We start from the raw sequence: 21355 nt of genomic DNA, 5'->3' as shown, positions 1-21355 counted from the left end.
AGTTCTAATTTTCTAATACTTATACGGTGTGCAGTAAATCATGAAAATGAGATAAAATAATTTTATCAGACAAAAATGAGAAAACAGAAAAATCATCTTCACCTTTGACACACAGACAAATATCCATTTCCTGTAAATACAAGACGCCAAAATGTGGGTTTCATTCAACTTTCATTAATATATCATGAACAGCTATGACCTCACTCTCAGTTATTAAGAATTTATTACACTATGATATAATAATAAATAAATGATTAATCAATTTATAAATACACAAAAGTAAATAAATAAATAACATTCATTGTAGCTGCTTCTGTGATGACATTTAAAACTCATTTCAGTTAAAAAGACGTGATGTTTTCTAATAAATCACGAGACTTTACTGTTTATTCATCATGTACTGGAGATATGATGATGGCAGATTAACGACAGGAAATACCAAAGCCATGTCAACGTTTTGGGTTTGTTATTTGAGACCGCATTCTTCAGGACCTCACTGACTCACTGTAAGAGAAGCGAGGATTCGTTATTTGCCAGCAGAGCGTGCAGTTTGTCCTCAAAGCGCAGACGTAGCATGCGGTGATGCACACGTACGATTCTGTTGATCTTGATGCCGGTGATGTTGTACGCTTTGTAGTCCCAAACACAGAAGCGAGAGAGCAGCAGGTCGTAACACGGCTTAAACCTGACACACACACACACAAACCCACACTGAGCATCAGTTGAATAACTGTGACGACTCCTGATTCAGTGTGTGGAACTTGGTCTGTACTCGTTTATTCAGATAAAACACTACAATACCAACATCAGGTACGAGGTGATACAGTGGGACATAAGTTCAGTGCACGTCATCATACCGTATCAATGAAAGGGTGACACTAAATACATTCACTCAATAACGTTATAAAGACTGACTGCATTAACACAAGTGTGTGCTTTCCACGGCTGCTATTTAAAGCTGTACTGCCTTTCAGATTTTTCAAGTGTAGGTCATAAAAAGAATTTTCCCGACACCCAATTACTTTTGTTTAGTGACTGAAAGCTACTGAATTCAAATCACAGACTTCCAAGTTTATTAGTTTTTTAAAAATGGAACAATTAATGAATTTATCTCCACATGGCCCGAAATTCTATGCTATTTTTTCCTGCTTCACCATGACCCAATACAAGATACTACGTCATGCATCACGTGGTGGGTTTTCCCCGTTCACGCAAGGCATTGTGGGATACAAATTTGAAACAGGAGAGAAAAATGGAGGGCGTGAGTGTGCGAATGAAATGTGAAAGAGCGACTACAGTAACGGAAAGAAAGCGAGAAGAAAAGACGTTATGTTCTATACGAAGGAAAGGAAACGCAGGACCAAACTAATAAATATGGGCGCTCAGCGAGCACCTCGGTGTGATCAGCTGTTCGTTTAGCGACAGAATGATGGAACTATCAGTGCACGCTCAAAGGGAAACCTGTAGATGGCAGTAATGCAACACTGTGGATGCCAGCTGCCGTAAAACCCAAAAGAAGAAGAAGGTAAACCTGCGCATGCGCACACGGACTTCCTCTGTCTGCTTGACTACGCCAAGCGAGCGATTTCATGCACATTATTTGCTTTAATCCCCTCAAATTAAATAACTTCCCAGCCACAGAATGGCCTGATATTTTGTGAGATATTACAGAAATAAACAGATATCACAATCACCACATTTCAGACGGAACTAAATTTCACTGATTTTATGAAATCGAAAAGCCGTCTCGCTTTAACCAGGGAAAATATAAACAGAGTTACATAAAACATTCTGTCACTTCTGTGTGTGTGTGTGTGTGTTTGTACCAGGCATGGTTGGTGTTTCCTTCCTCAAAGCGAATGTTTCCCACCGTCTCAAGTTCCATCATCAGGAAGTGTATTGATATGTCATTCCGGTCTGTTGTCATGGCAACATCCTGCTGGAAACGTACCTCCACTCTGAGATACATACATACACGTCACCTGGGCCTTCGCTTATAGGTAATGCAAATATATTTTTGGTCTACAATCTCACACACACACTCACTCCTCTAATCTTTGTTCCCAAAACTTAATCCGTTCTCTGATTGCCTTCAGTTTCATCTCCAGGCTCTGCTCATACTCAGAAAGGTCAGAGGTCATGTGTTCACCTGACCCTGCTGTCACTTCCTCTTGCACACCTGCCAACCTCCTGCCTGCAGCCTCGGACTCACACTCCAACTAGAGGAAGATTTGATTGGTTAGAATCATGCGTATGTTGTAGCAACAGAAATACATATTTGTGTGTGTGCGTGCGTGTGTCCTCACATGTTTGAGTGTGTAGGTGAGTGTGTGTATTCTTTCCTTAGGCAGCTGCTGTAGCTTCTTCTTCTGTTGCTGCAGTGTGTGTTTCATCTGATTGAGCTGTCTCTGAACACAGCGCACACGCATGTGATAGTACATCCTCTTCTTCATCACCGTGGACTAACACACACATACACACACTCAATAAAACATCACTGTTTCAAATCATTCAACATCTTCATTACAGAGAAGACACACACACACACACACACACACACACCTCTGCAGCATCTTTGATGTATTTTGCAGACACGTCGTAAGAGTCGAGTGTGTGTAGCGTTGGGATGTGATATAACACGTGTGTGAAGTAATTATACAGCACACACACAGGGTTTGGACTCGACTGTGGGTCATTCAATCCGAGTTCTCTCAGCTCAGTCAGACACGCCAGCTGGGTCAGCTCCTAACACACACACACACACACACACACACACACACACACACACACACACACTCTCAGCTCATCTCTAATACATTTTAAACTTTACCCATTTTTATTTTACTTCATTAATCTATAGACATTTGACACTTTATCCATCTGGCTCCATACTGACAAAAAGTATGCACACCCCTGCAAACAACTTTATTCATCTGTATTTAAAAAAATAAAAACATAATTTCACACCTTAAAAGAGCTGATCTTGTTTCCTGACAGATTGAGACTCTGGAGATTCTTGTTTTTCTCGAGACTTTTTCCTGAAAAAAAAACATAAACACACATTAAATTTGTTTTTAATTAATAGCACTGTTATTACTGTGAAACTGGGACGAGGGGGAAGTGATGGGTGTGGCACCGGTTACTCTAAACGTGTTAGATCTGGGAGTTCCAGCTATCATATTACAATAACCTCCACAATTCTGCAGCAAAAAAAAAAAGTATATTCGGTCGTGTGTTGTTTGGTAAATACAACCCCGATTCCAAAAAAGTTGGGACAAAGTACAAATTGTAAATAAAAACGGAATGCAATAATTTACAAATCTCAAAAACTGATATTGTATTCACAATAGAACATAGACAACATATCAAATGTCGAAAGTGAGACATTTTGAAATTTCATGCCAAATATTGGCTCATTTGAAATTTCATGACAGCAACACATCTCAAAAAAGTTGGGACAGGGGCAATAAGAGGCTGGAAAAGTTAAAGGTGCAAAAAAGGAACAGCTGGAGGACCAAATTGCAACTCATTAGGTCAATTGGCAATAGGTCATTAACATGACTGGGTATAAAAAGAGCATCTTGGAGTGGCAGCGGCTCTCAGAAGTAAAGATGGGAAGAGGATCACCAATCCCCCTAATTCTGCGCTGACAAATAGTGGAGCAATATCAGAAAGGAGTTCGACAGTGTAAAATTGCAAAGAGTTTGAACATATCATCATCTACAGTGCATAATATCATCAAAAGATTCAGAGAATCTGGAAGAATCTCTGTGCGTAAGGGTCAAGGCCGGAAAACCATACTGGGTGCCCGTGATCTTCGGGCCCTTAGACGGCACTGCATCACATACAGGCATGCTTCTGTATTGGAAATCACAAAATGGGATCAGGAATATTTCCAGAGAACATTATCTGTGAACACAATTCACCGTGCCATCCGCCGTTGCCAGCTAAAACTCTATAGTTCAAAGAAGAAGCCGTATCTAAACATGATCCAGAAGCGCAGACGTCTTCTCTGGGCCAAGGCTCATTTAAAATGGACTGTGGCAAAGTGGAAAACTGTTCTGTGGTCAGACGAATCAAAATGTGAAGTTCTTTATGGAAATCAGGGACACCGTGTCATTCGGACTAAAGAGGAGAAGGACGACCCGAGTTGTTATCAGCGCTCAGTTCAGAAGCCTGCATCTCTGATGGTATGGGGTTGCATTAGTGCGTGTGGCATGGGCAGCTTACACATCTGGAAAGACACCATCAATGCTGAAAGGTATATCCAGGTTCTAGAGCAACATATGCTCCCATCCAGACGACGTCTCTTTCAGGGAAGACCTTGCATTTTCCAACATGACAATGCCAAACCACATACTGCATCAATTACAGCATCATGGCTGCGTAGAAGAAGGGTCCGGGTACTGAACTGGCCAGCCTGCAGTCCAGATCTTTCACCCATAGAAAACATTTGGCGCATCATAAAACAGAAGATATGACAAAAAAGACCTAAGACAGTTGAGCAACTAGAATCCTACATTAGACATGAATGGGTTAACATTCCTATCCCTAAACTTGAGCAACTTGTCTCCTCAGTCCCCAGACGTTTACAAAGAAAAGGGGATGTCTCACAGTGGGAAACATGGCCTTGTCCCAAATTTTTTGAGATGTGTTGTCTCATCTCATTATCTGTAGCCGCTTTATCCTGTTTTACAGGGTCACAGGCAAGCTGGAGCCTATCCCAGCTGACTCTGGGCGAAAGGCGGGGTACACCCTGGACAAGTCGCCAGGTCATCACAGGGCTGACACATAGACACAGACAACCATTCACACTCACACCTACGGTCAAGTTAGAGTCACCAGTTAACCTAACCTGCATGTCTTTGGACTGTGGGGGAAACCGGAGCACCCGGAGGAAACCCACGCGGACACGGGGAGAACATGCAAACTCCACACAGAAAGGCCCTCGCCCGCCATGGGGCTCGAACCCAGACCTTCTTGCTGTGAGGCAACAGCGCTAACCACTACACCACCGTGCCGCCCGAGATGTGCTGTTGTCATGAAATTTAAAATCACCTAATTTTTCTCTTTAAATGATACATTTTCTCAGTTTAAACATTTGATATGTCATCTATGTTCTATTCTGAATAAAATATGGAATTTTGAAAATTCCACATCATTGCATTCCATTTTTATTTACAATTTGTACTTTGTCCCAACTTTTTTGGAATCTTGGTTGTATGTTTATATTGTATTTCAGTACAGAGAGAGCAGCAGACGGCAAAAAAAAAGAAAAAAGTTGACAAGGAAAGGATGACCATATGAGGAAAAGACAAATTGGACAATCAAAATATTATTATTATTATTATATTCACACACTCACCGATAGTTGTAATGAGATTATCAGCGAGGTTGAGTTCTGTCAGGTTCTCCAGTGTGCTCAAGCCCTGTTACACACACACACACACACACACACACACACACACACACACACACACACACACACACACACAGTGTTTTACATAAATGCCAACAGTTTTTTATTGACACTGTTCTCATCCACAATGCTTTTTGGTGACACGGGGCGGGGTTAAATCAGGTAAACCGGAACGTCTCATCTCCTCTCATCCTCACCTTGATCTCGGTGAGGAGGTTGTTGTTGAGCCAGAGGACCCTCAGGTTTATCAGAGACTCCAGGTCACTCATCTCACTGATCTTATTATCGTAGAGGAAGAGTTTCTGCAGCTGCACACACTTCTGCAGACCCGAGATCTCCTAAAATACATAAAACAGTGATGTAACTGTGTGTTAGTGTGAGTGCACTCACTCTTGCTGAGTTCTGGATTGTGATTGGTCATCGGGTGTTGATTAATTCTCTATAACAGCAGCTCTGACAGTTGTGTAGCTGCAAATTACAGGTTTATATTCATGCTCTTGTTCTAATATGTGATGATTTCTGTTGTAACAACTCATTCATAGGGATGTGTACAGCAGATGCTCCACAGAAACACATTTCAATAAATAAGGTGAAATAATAATAATAATAAGGTGAAATTTTCTCCAGTGTAATGAGATGGTTTTTTTCCACATTTCTGGAAGGAGCCTCCAGTATCAGCACTTTAACAATCAGAGTTAAAACTGTAACTTTAAATTTTCCGACATCTTCAGGACATTACATTACACTTCCCTGTGGTTTCTCTGTATTTCAGCAGGAATTATCCTTCAGTGTCAGTGTGCTCCAGGGAATAACTCACAGTGAGCTGACACTCTGCCACCCAGAGCTCCTGGAGCAACGGGCAATCGTCCAGTCCCTGGATTTTGTGAACGTTCTGCCCCACGATGGTGAGAGTAACCAGCCGGGGGAACAAAGAGAGTCCCACCATGCGGGGAAACCCTGAGAAGAACACCTCCAGAGCCTCGAGCCCGCTCCCGTACTCACAAATCTTCTCATAGCACACGCCGTTACACACACACTGGGACGAGGAGAGCAAATTATCTTCAGTAGAAGCTTTATTAACAGAAATATCATCGACAGAAATGTAATTTAAAAAAAAAAACACCTTTCTGCGTTTACTTTAGAAATTTTAAAGAGAAACTGTAACGCTTTATCTGATCTTGTTCCTCAATTTTAAGTGATTATTTTTGTTTTAGGTTTTAGTAAAAAAAAAGGCTTTTAACCATTATTATTATTAGTAGTAGTAGTAGTAGTAGTACTAGAAAAATGAAAAGATTTTCACATTTTATATCCTTTTAAATATAAATATAATGCAGAATGAAATCTTTCATCCTATTAATATTAACAGAGTTGGACAGTAATGAAGTACGTTTACTTGCATACTGTACTTAAGTACACTTTGAGTATCTGTACTTTACTTGACTATTAATTTTTTTGGCAACTTATGACTTTAACTTCACTACATTTGAAAGGCAAATATCGTACTTTTCACTCCACTACATTTCCATCAAGGTCCTCATTACTCGTTACTATGAAGCAGCTTTGAAAGTGGATGTTTTTTTCTTTTCTAAAACATGATTGTTTTTTTCACAGGTGACACTAAGACAGCCGCTCAGTAATCACTAAGGTCACGTCACGGCCATAGACTGTATAAAATCAAGATCAATGATTTCGCTGCAGTATTATTTAACATGATCAGTTGATGACAGAACGGAAGGAGGCGGTTCTTCTGGGGAACGCACGCACTCATGGTTCTATAGCCAGAACCCATGTTTCAGTTTTCTGAAAGGATTAAAGAGTCGTTTTGTTTTAAATGTTTGCTTTGTTTGCCTAAAATGGAGCACATCATAGCCTACAAAATCTCACCGTCCGACCTGCAGAAGCATATTGAGGTCTGTAAATGTTTTATTACAAGAGAAAGCTTGCAATGAAGTTGTCTGTGCTTTTAGTGCTAGCGATAACGTTGCAATAGCTATGCAGTCTGGTTAATCAAATCAAATGACTTCCTATGGATTTTCCCACCAAGTTGCCATCGCCTTGTCCATGGCTAACGTTAATACATAGCTACATAGCTAGTTAACTTGAACACTGTTAGTTAGCATGTAAAATCGGAGTTACGCTAACATGAATAACGTTAACTTATCTGAAGTGCTTTCAGAAATGTTTTAGCATAATCTTGTCAAATAAACAAAATGTAGAAATCTTTCTTTTCTAGTAATGTTAGCTACACAATATGAATTTGAGTTTGAAAAGCGTTTGCTAGCATGTCAGGTGGTGCTTCACTGACTAGCTAGCTTAACGTTAACCCACCATGATTCCACCGGCAGATTCATATGTGCATGAATACATACACTTGCGTGCGCACAAGACCTGTGAGATGGACAGTATTATACTAGTCAGTCATAACAAATTGCTGGAATTTTTTGTTTTGATGTCAGATGATGGTCTTGCACTTTTTTTGTCTTGCTTAAAGCCGTGTTGCTGTTGGGCAGTTATTAAGCTCGAGGTGCGGATCTGGGTTTTAATCAGGTTGGATTGTCCTTTTTATTTTCTGAGCAAGCTGCATTTACAGCTATTCCACCGTCCTCCTGATTAACGTACACATACATGTGTGTACACACTGCCAGAGCTGGGTCAGAACACTACCATGCTGCTTTGTGGGGGTGGGGAGGAGGGTTACAATTAAATTTTAAAAAAAAATAAATTGGTTCTTTATCAGTTCAGTTGTGTTTAATTTTGCAACATTCTACCAGCTTTTTATTCTACAGGTTCTACAAGTTAGTCAGTAAATGGGCAATTCCATGTAAATGTCAACCTCACCATGCAAAAATAAAGCAACATGTAATACATCAAAACCACTCCCAGAGATCTCACCTAGGCCTGTATTTTACAGATGTGAACAAGCTGAACCAATTTGTAACCAACCTAATATGTCACTGTCAGTCTTTCTTTCTTATAATGTAAACCCCAAGCTAAAATAAACTTTGATCATGTACAATTCTATATTATTGCCACAAGCCACAGAAATGTATGCTAAAATCCACAAAACAGCAAAACAACAGCCATCCTAAATATTATTTAAGAACTTTGATAGTTTTAGCTGATATTTAGAGAGTTTTTCAAAGGGTTATGGTGGTTAAATTGCTGATTTTCTAAACATATGCCATGTCTATTTCAGACGCGTCACATCCATAACGGAATTTCGTCACATCCATAACGCTGACTTTTCCTTCCGAAACTCTGCAGGAAATACAAAATATTTTAAACAAAGATTTTTTAATATTCACCTTGGACCCCTCTATCAAATGGATATCTCCATTTCGACATTAGGTTTACGATTTCACAGAGTTTGATAAAAATGTACAGTCACCCAAGAAAAGTGATACTTTTTCTGTCACATCCATAACGCATCTTTTATTGGCATTTTCTGGCATGCCCTACATGTACTATGGGAATTGTTCTTGTTCTATCACTTCTCCAGTATGGTACAGCCTTAAAATATGCAACACCTGTTTAAATACTGGGAGACGATAAAACATGCACTGGGTCATTTGTTGCCATTTTGAGTTCAAGTGTCACGTCCATAACGCTGGAATTGCCCAAATCCAGTCGGTTGTTTCAGAGACATTAGGTTTTGTAAGCGTTGTGGCAATAATACAACAACGCACTGACAGAAAATGTACTTTTAATACTTAAGTATTTTTAAAAGCAAGTACTTCAGTACTTTAACTTCAGTAAAAATTTGACTGGACAACTTTCACTTGTATCGGAGTAACATTTGACCAGCAGGATCTGTACTTTGACTTAAAGCAGATACGCAGAACCTTTATTTTAAAATAAATTTCTGAGTGGATAGTATCTCCATCCTTGACTCTTGTATCCTGCATCAATGGGAATTAAAAATATATATATTTTTGAGAGTTAAAATCGACCGCAAAGTTGTGATTGGAGCTGCCCCGCTGAGCCAGCCGGCCCTGAGTGCATGACGTCACAGCAGGAACCGGTTTTAAGACCGAGGCCTTTTACAGCTATAGACCAAAGTCATATAAATAAACATTTATGGTGAAAGTAAGAAATAGCGTTACCCACTTGCTCAACTAAGACTGATTTGACTTCATTGATTGTGGGTTGACTCTCATTAAAACAGGATGGGTGTTATAACTTATGCAACATACATGTACAGTGGTGCTTGAAGGTTTGTGAACCCTTTAGAATTTTCTGTATTTCTGCATAAATATGACCTAAAACATCATCAGATTTTCACACAAGTCCTAAAAGTAGATAAAGAGAACCCAGTTAAACAAATGAGACAAAAATATTATACTTAGTCATTTATTTATTGAGGAAAATGATCCAATATTACATATCTGTGAGTGGCAAAAGTATGTGAACCTCTAGGATTAGCAGTTACTAATTTGAAGGTGAAATTAGAGTCAGGTGTTTTCAATCAATGGGACGACAATCAGGCGTGAGTGGGCACCCTGTTTTATTTAAAGAACAGGGATCTATCAAAGTCTGAGCTTCACAACACATGTTCGTGGAAGTGTATCATGGCACGAACAAAGGAGATTTCCGAGGACCTCAGAAAAAGCGTTGTTGATGCTCATCAGGCTGGAAAAGGTTACAAAACCATCTCTAAAGAGTTTGGACTCCACCAATCCACAGTCAGACAGATTGTGTACAAATGGAGGAAATTCAAGACCATTATTACCCTCCCAGGAGTGGTCAACCAACAAAGATCACTCCAAGAGCAAGGCGTATAATAGTCGGTGAGGTCACAAAGGACCCCAGGGTAACTTCTAAGCAACTGACGGCCTCTCTCACATTGGCTAATGTTAATGTTCATGAGTCCACCATCAGGAGAACACTGAACAACAATGGTGTGCATGGCAGGGTTACAAGGAGAAAGCCACTGCTCTCCAAAAAGAACATTGCTGCTCGTCTGCAGTTTGCTAAAGATCACGTGGACAAGCCAGAAGGCTATTGGAAAAATGTTTTGTGGACGGATGAGACCAAAATAGAACTTTTTGGTTTAAATGAGAAGCATTATGTTTGGAGAAAGGAAAACACTGCATTCCAGCATAAGAACCTTATCCCATCTGTGAAACATGGTGGTGGTAGTATCATGGTTTGGGCCTGTTTTGCTGCATCTGGGCCAGGACGGCTTGCCATCATTGATGGAACAATGAATTCTGAATTATACCAGCGAATTCTAATGGAAAATGTCAGGACATCTGTCCATGACCTGAAGCTCAAGAGAAGGTGGGTCATGCAGCAAGACAACGACCCTAAGCACACAAGTTGTTCTACCAAAGAGTGGTTAAAGAAGAGTAAAGTTAATGTTCTGGCATGGCCAAGTCAAAGTCCTGACCTTAATCCAATGGAAATGTTGTGGAAGGACCTGAAGCGAGCAGTTCATGTGAGGAAACCCACCAACATCCCAGAGTTGAAGCTGTTCTGTACGGAGGAACGGGCTAAAATTCCTCCAAGCCGGTGTGCAGGACTGATCAACAGTTACCAGAAATGTTTAGTTGCAGTTATTGCTGCACAAGGGGGTCACACCAGATACTGAAAGCAAAGGTTCACATACTTTTGCCACTTACAGATATGTAATATTGGATCATTTTCCTCAATAAATAAATGACCAAGTATAATATTTTTGTCTCATTTGTTTAACTGGGTTCTCTTTATCTACTTTTCGGACTTGTGTGAAAATCTGATGATGTTTTAGTTCATATTTATGCAGAAATACAGAAAATTCTAAAGGGTTCACAAACTGTCAAGCACCACTGTACATGCATGCATTTTCACTGATAAAACATAAAAGGCTAATTAAATAATCAGATGAACTGAGACAATCACATTCTGAAGCAAATTAAATAATCTTATACCGGTAACTTAAATACACAATACAAGTTACATGTATTAATCTCAATGCAGGGAAACAACGTGTTGTTTTTGTTGTTTTGTATCCAAATGAGAGTCTGCGCTTACCCGTCTGTGTTTGCGCTTCTTGAAGGCCGATCTTGTGGCCAATTGTTTTGATACAATCTGACTTTCAGTTGTTCATTCAGTTCTCCGTTCATTTGCTTCTTCCACGTAAAGGCGAGATGGCAGCAATATCAAGTTTAGAAATCAGACGGCTGGTCCACTCATTCTCCATTTTCTCCATACTGAATACTCCGCCATTACTGCTCGGCTCAGGAAATTACTAAAACCCGGGATGGAACGGGCTGTCATCGGTTTTAGCAATAACCGCAGGGAGGTCACTGCCCGAGTGATAGGTCACGTCCCGTTCCGTCCCGGGTTTTACCAACAACCCTCGGCTCACTCCCGGAGGACTGGTGCAACTGAACTCACTTTCCTTTTTAAAATAAATAAATAAATAGATAAATACTTTCCTTTTCTTGTTTTCTTTTCCTTTAATTATTGGTACTGCACCCTCTTTCAATATGGGCTTAGCCAACGCTCTTCAACAGATCAGAGGTCTCGTATGAGTCCTCAGTAAAATGTACAGAGCAGAGGAGAGACCATTTCATAGGCGCCCAATGTGCCCATGAACTTCTCGCAAAACGTGTCCAAATCTTTGCAGTTTGAACATTCTTGGGCCATGAACGCAACGTAAATCCACCTTCTGTCATGTTGCTGCACCCACCAGCAACACATCTATGTGGCATGGTGATAAATTAGCTCAAAATGGAGGATCAGAGGTGCAGTCACCTCTGTGTTTTAGTATAGCGGAAATGGTGATGAGACCGATAGACTTCCTGCTGTGACGTTACGGACGTCAAGGTCATTCACTCAGACCGCTACCTATATGAATCACTTTAATCGTAAAAATTACTCTATTAGATTTATTGTTAACGCTTAAAACTATTCCTGTGCAGAGGTGGACAAAGTACCCAACTTCATTACTTCAGCCAAAGTACAAATCCCGCTGGTCAAATGTTACTCCAATAAAAGTGAAAGTTGTCCATTCAAATTTTTACTTCAGTTAAAGTACTGAAGTACTTGCTTTTAAAAATACTTAAGTATTAAAAGTACATTTTCTGTCAACACATTGTTGTATTATTGCCACAACGCTTACAAAACCTTATGCTGCTACCAAGGACAGAAATGTGAATTCACAAAATGAATGCATGCTGTACCATCATGGTGGTTTAACGTTAAGCTAGCTAGTCAGTGAAACTCCACCTGACATGCTAGCAAACTCTTTTCAAACTCTAAATCATATTGGGTAGCTAATGCTAATAGAAAATAAAGATTTCTACATCCTGTTTATTTGGCAAGATTATGCTGAAATATACTTCTGAAAGGACTTCAGATAAGTTAACATTATTCATGTTCGCGTAACTCCATTTTTACATGCTAACAGTGTCCAAGTTAACTAGCAATGTGTTATCATTTGCCGTGGACAAGGTGAGGGCAACTTGGCGGGCAAATCCATAGAAAGTCACTTGACTAACCAGACCGCATAGCTATTGCAACATTATTGCAAGCTCTAAAAGCACAGACAACTTCGTTGCAAGTTTTCTCTTGGAATAAAATGTTTATATACAACCCCAATTCCAAAAAAGTTGGGATACTGTGTAAACTGTAAATAAAACCAGAAGGCGATAATTTGCAAATCATGGAAACCCAATAGTTCATTAAAAATAGTACAAAGACAACAAATCAAACGTTGAAACTGAGAAATTTTATTGTTTTTTGAAAAATATATGCTCATTTTGAATTTGATGTCAGCAACACGTTTCAAAAAAGCTGGGACAGGGGTGTGTTTACCACTGTGTTGCATCACCTCTACTTTTAACAACACTGTAAACGTTTGGGAACTGAGGAGACCAATTGCTGTAGTTTTGAAAGAGAAATGTTGTCCCATTCTTGCCCAATATACAATTTCATTTGCTCAACAGTTCGGGGTCTCCTCTGTCATATTTTGTGCTTCATAATGCACCAAATGTTTTAAACGGAAGACAGGTCTAGACTACAGGCAGACCAGTTTAGCACCGGACTCTTTTCCTACAAAGCCATGCAGTTTTAACATTGTCAGGAAGCAGTTTGTCTTGCTGAAAGAAGGAAAGAAGGCCTTCACTGAAAAAGATTTTGTCTGGATGGCAGCATATTGCCCTGAAACGTGTATATATCATTCAGCATTAATGACGCCTTCCCAGATATACAACCTACCCATGTCATGTGCACTAATTCCCCCTCATACCATCACATGCTTTTGAACTGTGCACTGATAACAAGCCGGATGGTCCCTCTCCTCTTTAGTCTGGAGGGCGTGATGTCCATGATTTCTAAAAAGAATTTCTACTTTTGATTCGTCAGGCCTTGGGACAATTTTCCACTTCACCTCAGTCCATCGTAAAAGAGCTCGGGCCCAGAGAAGGGGGCGGGGTTTCTGGATATTGTTTATATCTGGTTTTAACTTGCATTTGTGGATGCAGTAATGAAGTGTTTTCACAGACGATGGTTTTCTGAAGTGTTCCTGAGCCCATACAGTGATTTCCACTACAGACACGTGTCTGTTTTTAATGCAGTGTCTCCTGAGGGCCTGAAGATTACAGACATCCAACGTCAGTTTTCAGCCTTGTCTCTTGCATAAAGAGATTTCTCCAGATTCTCTGAGTCTTTTCATGATATTATGTACCGTAGATGATGTGATCCCCAAATTCTTTGTAATTTTACATTGATGAATGTTATTCTGAAATTGTTGCACTGTTTGCCCACACAGTCTTTCACAGAGTGGTGAACCCCTCCCCATCTTTACTTCTGAGAGACTCCGCCTCTCTGGGATGCTCTTTTTATACCAAATCTTGTTACTGACCTGTTGCCAATTAACCAATTTTTTTTTCAGCATTACACAACTTTTTTCAGTCTTTTGTTGCCGTCTCAACTTTTCTGAAACATGTTGCTGACATCAAATTCAAAATGAGCATATTCCAAAAAACAATAAAATTTCTCAGTTTCAACATTTGATATGTTGTTTTTGTACTATTTTCAATGAAATCTAGGGTTTCCATGATTTGCAAGTCTTCACATTCTGTTTTTATTGATGTTTTATGCGGTGTCCCAACTTTTTTGGAATTGGGGTTGTACCTCAATATGCTTCCGCAGGTTGGACGGCGAGTTTTTGTAGGCTGTGAGGTTAGTTTTCGGCAAACAAAGCAAACATTTAAAACAAAATGTATCTTTAATCCTTTGAGAAAACTGAAACATGGGTTCCAGGTAAAGTCATGGGTGCATACATTCCCCAGAAGAACCGCCTCCTTCCATTCTGCCATCAACTGATCGTGTTCAAATAATGCTGCTGAGAAATCAATGAACTTGATTTTATACAGTCTATGGACGTGACGTGACCCTAGCGATTACTGATAGGCTCTCAGTGTCACCTGTGAAAATACCAATCACGTTTTAGAAAAGAAAAGAAAAGAAAAAACATTCACTTTCAAAGCTGCTTCAAAGTAACGAGTAACAAGGACCTTGATAGAAATGTAGTGAAGTAAAAAGTATAATGTTTGTCTTTCAAATGTAGTGAAGTTAAAGCCATAAGTTTCCCAAAAAATAATACTCGAATAAAGTACAGATACTCAAAAAGTGTACTTAAGTACAGAACTCAAGTAAATGTACTTCGTTACTGTCCACCTCTGTTCCTGTGCCATTCTTGAGGTCTCAAGGCATCTATAAATGAAAGTGAGGCCATGGCTCTGCGCATCTCCTTTAAGTAATGAAGTTGGGTTCTTTGTCCACCTCTGAATATTAGTTAAGGAACAAAAATCATAAAATAATAATAAGTACATTTGTCTAAAATTAAGCATTTTCCCTGAAAATTTACAATTTCACTGATGCATAACTTGGCCAAAAATAAGAAATCATAATTTTATGACGTAATAAACTCTAGAATGTCAACTTTTAGCTCTTACCAGCTCTCTGATAATTTCTTCATCATTCTGTCCCACTTTTTCATTGTGAGTCATGATTTCCTTAAAACCGGCGTTCTCTCTCTCTCTCTCTCTCTCACACACACACACACACACAAAATAAATAGATAGATAGATACAGTAGATAGATAGATAGATAGATAGATAGATAGATAGATAGATAGATAGATAGATAGATAGATAGATACTTCATCCAAATGTATTAGGAGCTAAACCGAGCCGTAGATCTAGGCTAAACTCAGCTGGTTAATGCAAATTCCTTTACAGGTCAGTTAGTCATTCATCATTAGCTCCAGGTTAGTTTAGTGTCTCACAGCAGGTGTTTAATATGAAATTTTTCCACTTAAATAAGTGACTCAGTCGACTGAAAATATAAATATTTTCTTACTTGTTCCCAAAATGCATCTCTCGGCTCCCACACAGGAGTTTCTGCCTCTGTGAGATGTTTACTTCGACCGGTTGCTAAGCGCAACTGCGGCTCGGTTGCTACGGTGCCATTTTGGAATTCGGCGCCATATTGGAATTTTAAAAGTAATCTCACATTCGGCCAGCAGAGGGGGCTGATAGAACTGTAAATTTCACTCATGTCACATCTTCAGCCTTCTTCCTTTTATTGTTTGTAATATTATTTCAGCTTCATGTCAGCTTTGTACCCGACGTTTTATACTCCACAGATAATAATATAAGTTCACAAACTACTGCAGAAGCGACCTGATTTGTCACAACTTGAAATTGAATACTTTCTACAATATTCAATTTGTGAAAATTGTGTTTGGGCGCTGTGGGAGACGGCTGCCTCTCCAGTAGCTCTGTAGTTTTTAGCTCTTTAAACCTCTTTTTTCCACTTTTTTTTTACGAAGACATAGTGTGTTTTACTATATAACATGGATATATTTAACTTTAACATGCAACCAGGAGCCAGTTTTCTCACTTATTCGAGAGAGGAGCTGCTGGCCCTGAAAACAATGGGACGAGCCGGGATACAACACCCCATCCCGGCCGAGCTGAGGAGGAAACCCAGGGGCTGCAAAGCTGGAGCTAAGCTAAAGGCCAGGCTAGCAGACAACCAGCGGCGCTACAAACCATCCATTCCCTCCATTATCATGGGGAATGTGAACTCGCTGCTGAATAAAGTCGACGAGCTTTCCGCTCTGAACAACCAGCGGATTTACCAGGAGAGCAGCTTATTTATCTTTACGGAGACATGGCTAACACACCTTGTACCGGATGATAATGTGGACCTGCGGGGATTCACTGCTGTGAGAGCTGACAGAGACACTAACACATGCGGGAAAAGAAAAGGTGGGGGACTCATCATTTATGTTAACAACCGCTGGTGTAACCCGGGACATATCTCCATAAAGACAGTTTTATGTTGCCCGGACTTGGAGCTGCTAGCCGTTAGCCTGCGGCCATATTATCTGCTGAGGAGTCTTGTGATCACCATCTGTGTTTACATCCCTCCGAGGGCAGACGCAGCCGCTGCATGTGAGAGGATTCACTCTGTCACAGCAAGGCTGCAGACACAGCACCCTGAGGCATTTATGATCATTTCTGGGGACTTTAATCACACTACTTTGGACTCTACTTTGGCTGCTTTTTACCAGGCTGTGGATTGTCCAACAAGGAACAACAGGACAATTGACTTGCTGTATGCTAATGTGAGGGATGCATACAGAGTCACACCCCTCCCCCCACTAGGGAAGTCTGACCACAACCTGGTTCTTCTAGAGCCGAAGTACACCCCCATGGTTCAAAGGCAGCCTGCAACAATGAGCTCCATCAGGAGGTGGTCCCCTGAAATGGAAGATGCCCTCAGAGACTGCTATGACATCATGGACTGGGATGTGCTGCTTAGCCCACACTGTGAGGACATACAGTGGGGCAAAAAAGTATTTAGTCAGCCACCAATTGTGCAAGTTCTCCCACTTAAAAAGATGAGAGAGGCCTGTAATTTTCATCATAGGTACACTTCAACTATGAGAGACAGAATGGGGGGAAAGAATCCAGGAAATCACATTGTAGGATTTTTAATGAATTAATTGGTAAATTCCTCAGTAATATAAGTATTTGGTCACCTACAAACAAGCAAGATTTCTGGCTCTCACAGACCTGTAACTTCTTCTTTAAGAGGCTCCTCTGTCCTCCACTCGTTACCTGTATTAATGGCACCTGTTTGAACTCGTTATCAGTATAAAAGACACCTGTCCACAACCTCAAACAGTCACACTCCAAACTCCACTATGGCCAAGACCAAAGAGCTGTCAAAGGACACCAGAAACAAAATTGTAGACCTGCACCAGGCTGGGAAGACTGAATCTGCAATAGGTAAGCAGCTTGGTGTGAAGAAATCAACTGTGGGAGCAATTATTAGAAAATGGAAGACATAAAAGACCACTGATAATCTCCCTTGATCTGGGGCTCCATGCAAGATCTCACCCCGTGGGGTCAAAATGATCACAAGAACGGTGAGCAAAAATCCCAGAACCACACGGGGGGACCTAGTGAATGACCTGCAGAGAGCTGGGACCAAAGTAACAAAGGCTACCACCAGTAACACACTACGCCGCCAGGAACTCAAATCCTGCAGTGCCAGACGTGTCCCCCTGCTTAAGCCAATACATGTCCAGGCCCGTCTGAAGTTTGCTAGAGAGCATTTGGATGATCCAGAAGAGGATTGGGAGAATGTCATATGGTCAGATGAAACCAAAATAGAACTTTTTGGTAAAAACTCAACTTGTGTTTGGAGGAGAAAGAATGCTGAGTTGCATCCAAAGAACACCATACCTACTGTGAAGCATGGGGGTGGAAACATCATGCTTTGGGGCTGTTTTTCTGCAAAGGGACCAGGACGACTGATCCGTGTAAAGGAAAGAATGAATGGGGCCATGTATCGTGAGATTTTGAGTGAAAACCTCCTTCCATCAGCAAGGGCATTGAAGATGAAACATGGCTGGGTCTTTCAGCATGACAATGATCCCAAACACACCGCCCGGGCAATGAAGGAGTGGCTTCGTAAGAAGCATTTCAAGGTCTTGGAGTGGCCTAGCCAGTCTCCAGATCTCAACCCCATAGAAAATCTTTGGAGGGAGTTGAAAGTCCGTGTTGCCCAGTGACAGCCCCAAAACATCACTGCTCTAGAGGAGATCTGCATGGAGGAATGGGCCAAAATACCAGCAACAGTGTGTGAAAATCTTGTGAAGACTTACAGAAAATGTTTGACCTCTGTCATTGCCAACAAAGGGTATATAACAAAGTATTGAGATGAACTTTTGTTATTGACCAAATACTTATTTTCCACCATAATTTGCAAATAAATTCTTTAAAAATCAGACAATGTGATTTTCTGGATTTTTTTTCTCATTCTGTCTCTCATAGTTGAGGCATACCTATGATGAAAATTACAGGCCTCTCTCATCTTTTTAAGTGGGAGAACTTGCACAATTGGTGACTGACTAAATACTTTTTTGCCCCACTGTAGAGGGGCTGCCACATTGTCTGACAGATTACCTCAGCTTCTGTGCAGACGTGGTCTCACCCCCAATAACAAGCCATGGGTAACACAGGAAGTAAAAGCTGTCCTCAACAGGAAGAAGGCCGCCTTCAGGAGCAGGGATAGGGAGGTGATGAAAGCAGCACAGCAGGAGGTGAAACACTGCATGAGGGAAGCTAAGGACAGTTACAGGAGAAAGATGGAGCAGAAGCTGAAGGAGAACAGCATGAGGGAGGTCTGGGAAGGTGTGAAAACCATCACAGGCCACAATACAAAGACCAGAGTCATTGAGAGGACAGTGGAGAGGGCGAACGAGTTGAATGACTTCTTCAATTGGTTCAACCAGCCCACGTCCCCCCCACCCTCTCCCTCACTGCAGCCATCTCTCCTTCTTCCCTCAACACACCTCTCCCCAGTTATCACAGCAGCCCCCTCCTCCCCTTCCTCCCCCACCTCAACACAGACTCCTCTATGCGTTACTGCAGACCAGGTCAGAGGTCAACTGAGGAAGCTTCACCCCAGGAAAGCAGCAGGCCCGGACAAGGTGTGTCCACGATTACTGAAGATCTGCGCTGCTGAACTGGGTGAACCACTCCAATGCATCTTCAACCTCAGCCTGCAGCTGGGGAGAGTGCCAACCCTCTGGAAGACTTCATGTATCGTTCCAGTTCCCGAAAAGAATCGGCCCAGCGAGCTGAACAACTTCCGACTGGTGGCACTCACTTCACATCTGATGAAGACGTTGGAGCGGCTCTTCCTCAGCCTCCTCAGACCCCAGGTACAACATGCCCAGGACTGTCTGCAGTTTGCGTACCGGGCAGGTGTTGGTGTGGAAGATGCCATCCTCTACCTGCTACACAGAGCCCACTCGCATCTGGATAAGGGAAATGGCACAGTGAGGATCCTCTTCTTGGACTTCTCGAGTGCCTTCAACACCATCCAGCCCCTATTGCTTCAGGACAAACTGAACAGGATGGGAGTGGACCCCTGCCTGATCACCTGGATCTCCAGCTACCTCACTGACAGGCCGCAGTACATCAGGCTGAAGGACATCACGTCTGACACTGTGATTAGCAGCACTGGAGCACCCCAGGGCACGGTGCTGGCCCCTCTTCTCTTCACCCTGTACACCGCGGACTTCTGCTACAACTTGGAGCTGTGTCACATTCAGAAGTTTGCCGATGACACAGCCATCATTGGGTGTATCAGTGACGACAGAGAGGAGGAGTATAGGAGCCTGGTGAGGGACTTTGCTGTGTGGTGCAACAGGAACCATCTGCATCTCAACACCTCGAAGACCAAGGAACTGGTCATTGACTTTGGGAGGTCCAGACCAAGGTCACGACCAGTTCTGATCGAGGGAATCGAGGTGGAGGCTGTGGATTCCTACAAGGGCTGTGGCTGGACAGCAAGCTGGACTGGACTTGCAACACCAATCACTTATACAGGAAGGGACAGAGCAGGCTATACTTCCTTAGGAGGCTGTGGTCCTTTCACATCTGCAGGAAAATTTCCTGTGGATGTTCTATCAGTCTGTGGTCGCCAGTGTCCTGTTTTACACCGTGGTGTGTTGGGGGGGGCAGCACATCCAAGGAGGACACATCCAGGCTGGACAAACTGATCGGGCAGGCCGGCTCTGTGGTCAGCATGAAGCTGGACTATCTGGTGACTGTGGCAGAGAAGAGGTCTATGGACAAACTATTGAACATCATGGACGATGTGTTGCCTCTTTCAGGGTCTGTCAAATTATTTCGATGTCAGTCAGCATCTGTCAGGGTCTGTCGAATTATTTCGATGTTAGTCAGTATCTGTCAGGGTCTGTCGAGGTCTGTCAGGGACTGTCGAAGTCTGTGATGTCTGTTGAAGTTTGTCGAGGTCTGTCACAGTCTGTTGAAGTCTGTCAACATCTGTGAGGGTCTGTCAAAATCTCTCGAGGTCTGACAGGGTCTGTTGAAGTCTGTCGAGGTCCGTCAGGATCTGTCGAGGTCTATCAAGGTCTGTCAGGGTCTGTCAAATTATTTCAACCTAAGTCAGCATCTGTCAGCATCTGTCAAGGTCTTTCAGGGTCTTTTGAGGACTGTCGAGGTCTATCAAGGTCTGTCAGGGCCTGTCAAATTATTTCGACCTCAGTCAGCATCTGTCAGGCTCTGTTGAGGTCTGTCAGGGACTGTCAAAGTTTGCGATGTCTTTCAAGGTCTTTCGAAGTTTGTCGAGGTCTGTTAGGGTCTGTTGAAATCTGTCAAGTTCTAACAGGGTCTGTTGAGTTCTGTCTGGGTCTGTTGAGGTCTGTCTGGGTCTGTTGCGGTCTGTCTGGGTCTGTCAGAGTCTGTTGAGGTCTCTCAGAGTCTGTCAAGGTCTGTGAAGATCTGTGAAGGTCTATCAAGTTCTGTCAAAGTCTCTCAAGAGCTGTCAAAGTGGGGAGTCTGTGAATGTCTGTGAAAGTCCGTGAAAGTCTGTGAATGGCTGTTGTAGTCTGTGAAT

The 21355-nt window shown here is 41.8% G+C and overlaps 1 protein-coding gene across 1 annotated transcript in view; it reads right to left on the bottom strand.

The window, feature by feature from the left end:
• Window positions 1–15417, bottom strand: part of lrrc9 (leucine rich repeat containing 9) — a 54587-nt gene extending 39170 nt beyond the window's left edge. The window contains exons 1-10 of the mRNA XM_060924566.1: window positions 15364–15417; window positions 6237–6455; window positions 5617–5757; window positions 5366–5429; window positions 2968–3038; window positions 2563–2745; window positions 2307–2462; window positions 2047–2219; window positions 1827–1958; window positions 506–685 (exon numbers count right to left, since the gene is read on the bottom strand). Of these exons, the coding sequence (XP_060780549.1) occupies window positions 506–685; window positions 1827–1958; window positions 2047–2219; window positions 2307–2462; window positions 2563–2745; window positions 2968–3038; window positions 5366–5429; window positions 5617–5757; window positions 6237–6455; window positions 15364–15417 (1373 nt within the window). The remainder of the gene's footprint in view (window positions 1–505; window positions 686–1826; window positions 1959–2046; window positions 2220–2306; window positions 2463–2562; window positions 2746–2967; window positions 3039–5365; window positions 5430–5616; window positions 5758–6236; window positions 6456–15363) is intronic.
• Window positions 15418–21355: the final 5938 nt, after the last annotated feature.

The sequence above is a fragment of the Neoarius graeffei genome, chromosome 7, assembly GCF_027579695.1.
Source record: "Neoarius graeffei isolate fNeoGra1 chromosome 7, fNeoGra1.pri, whole genome shotgun sequence".
Lineage (NCBI taxonomy): Eukaryota > Metazoa > Chordata > Actinopteri > Siluriformes > Ariidae > Neoarius > Neoarius graeffei.
Note: the sequence above shows the minus strand (reverse complement) of the source record. Positions and strands in the feature narration are given on the sequence as shown.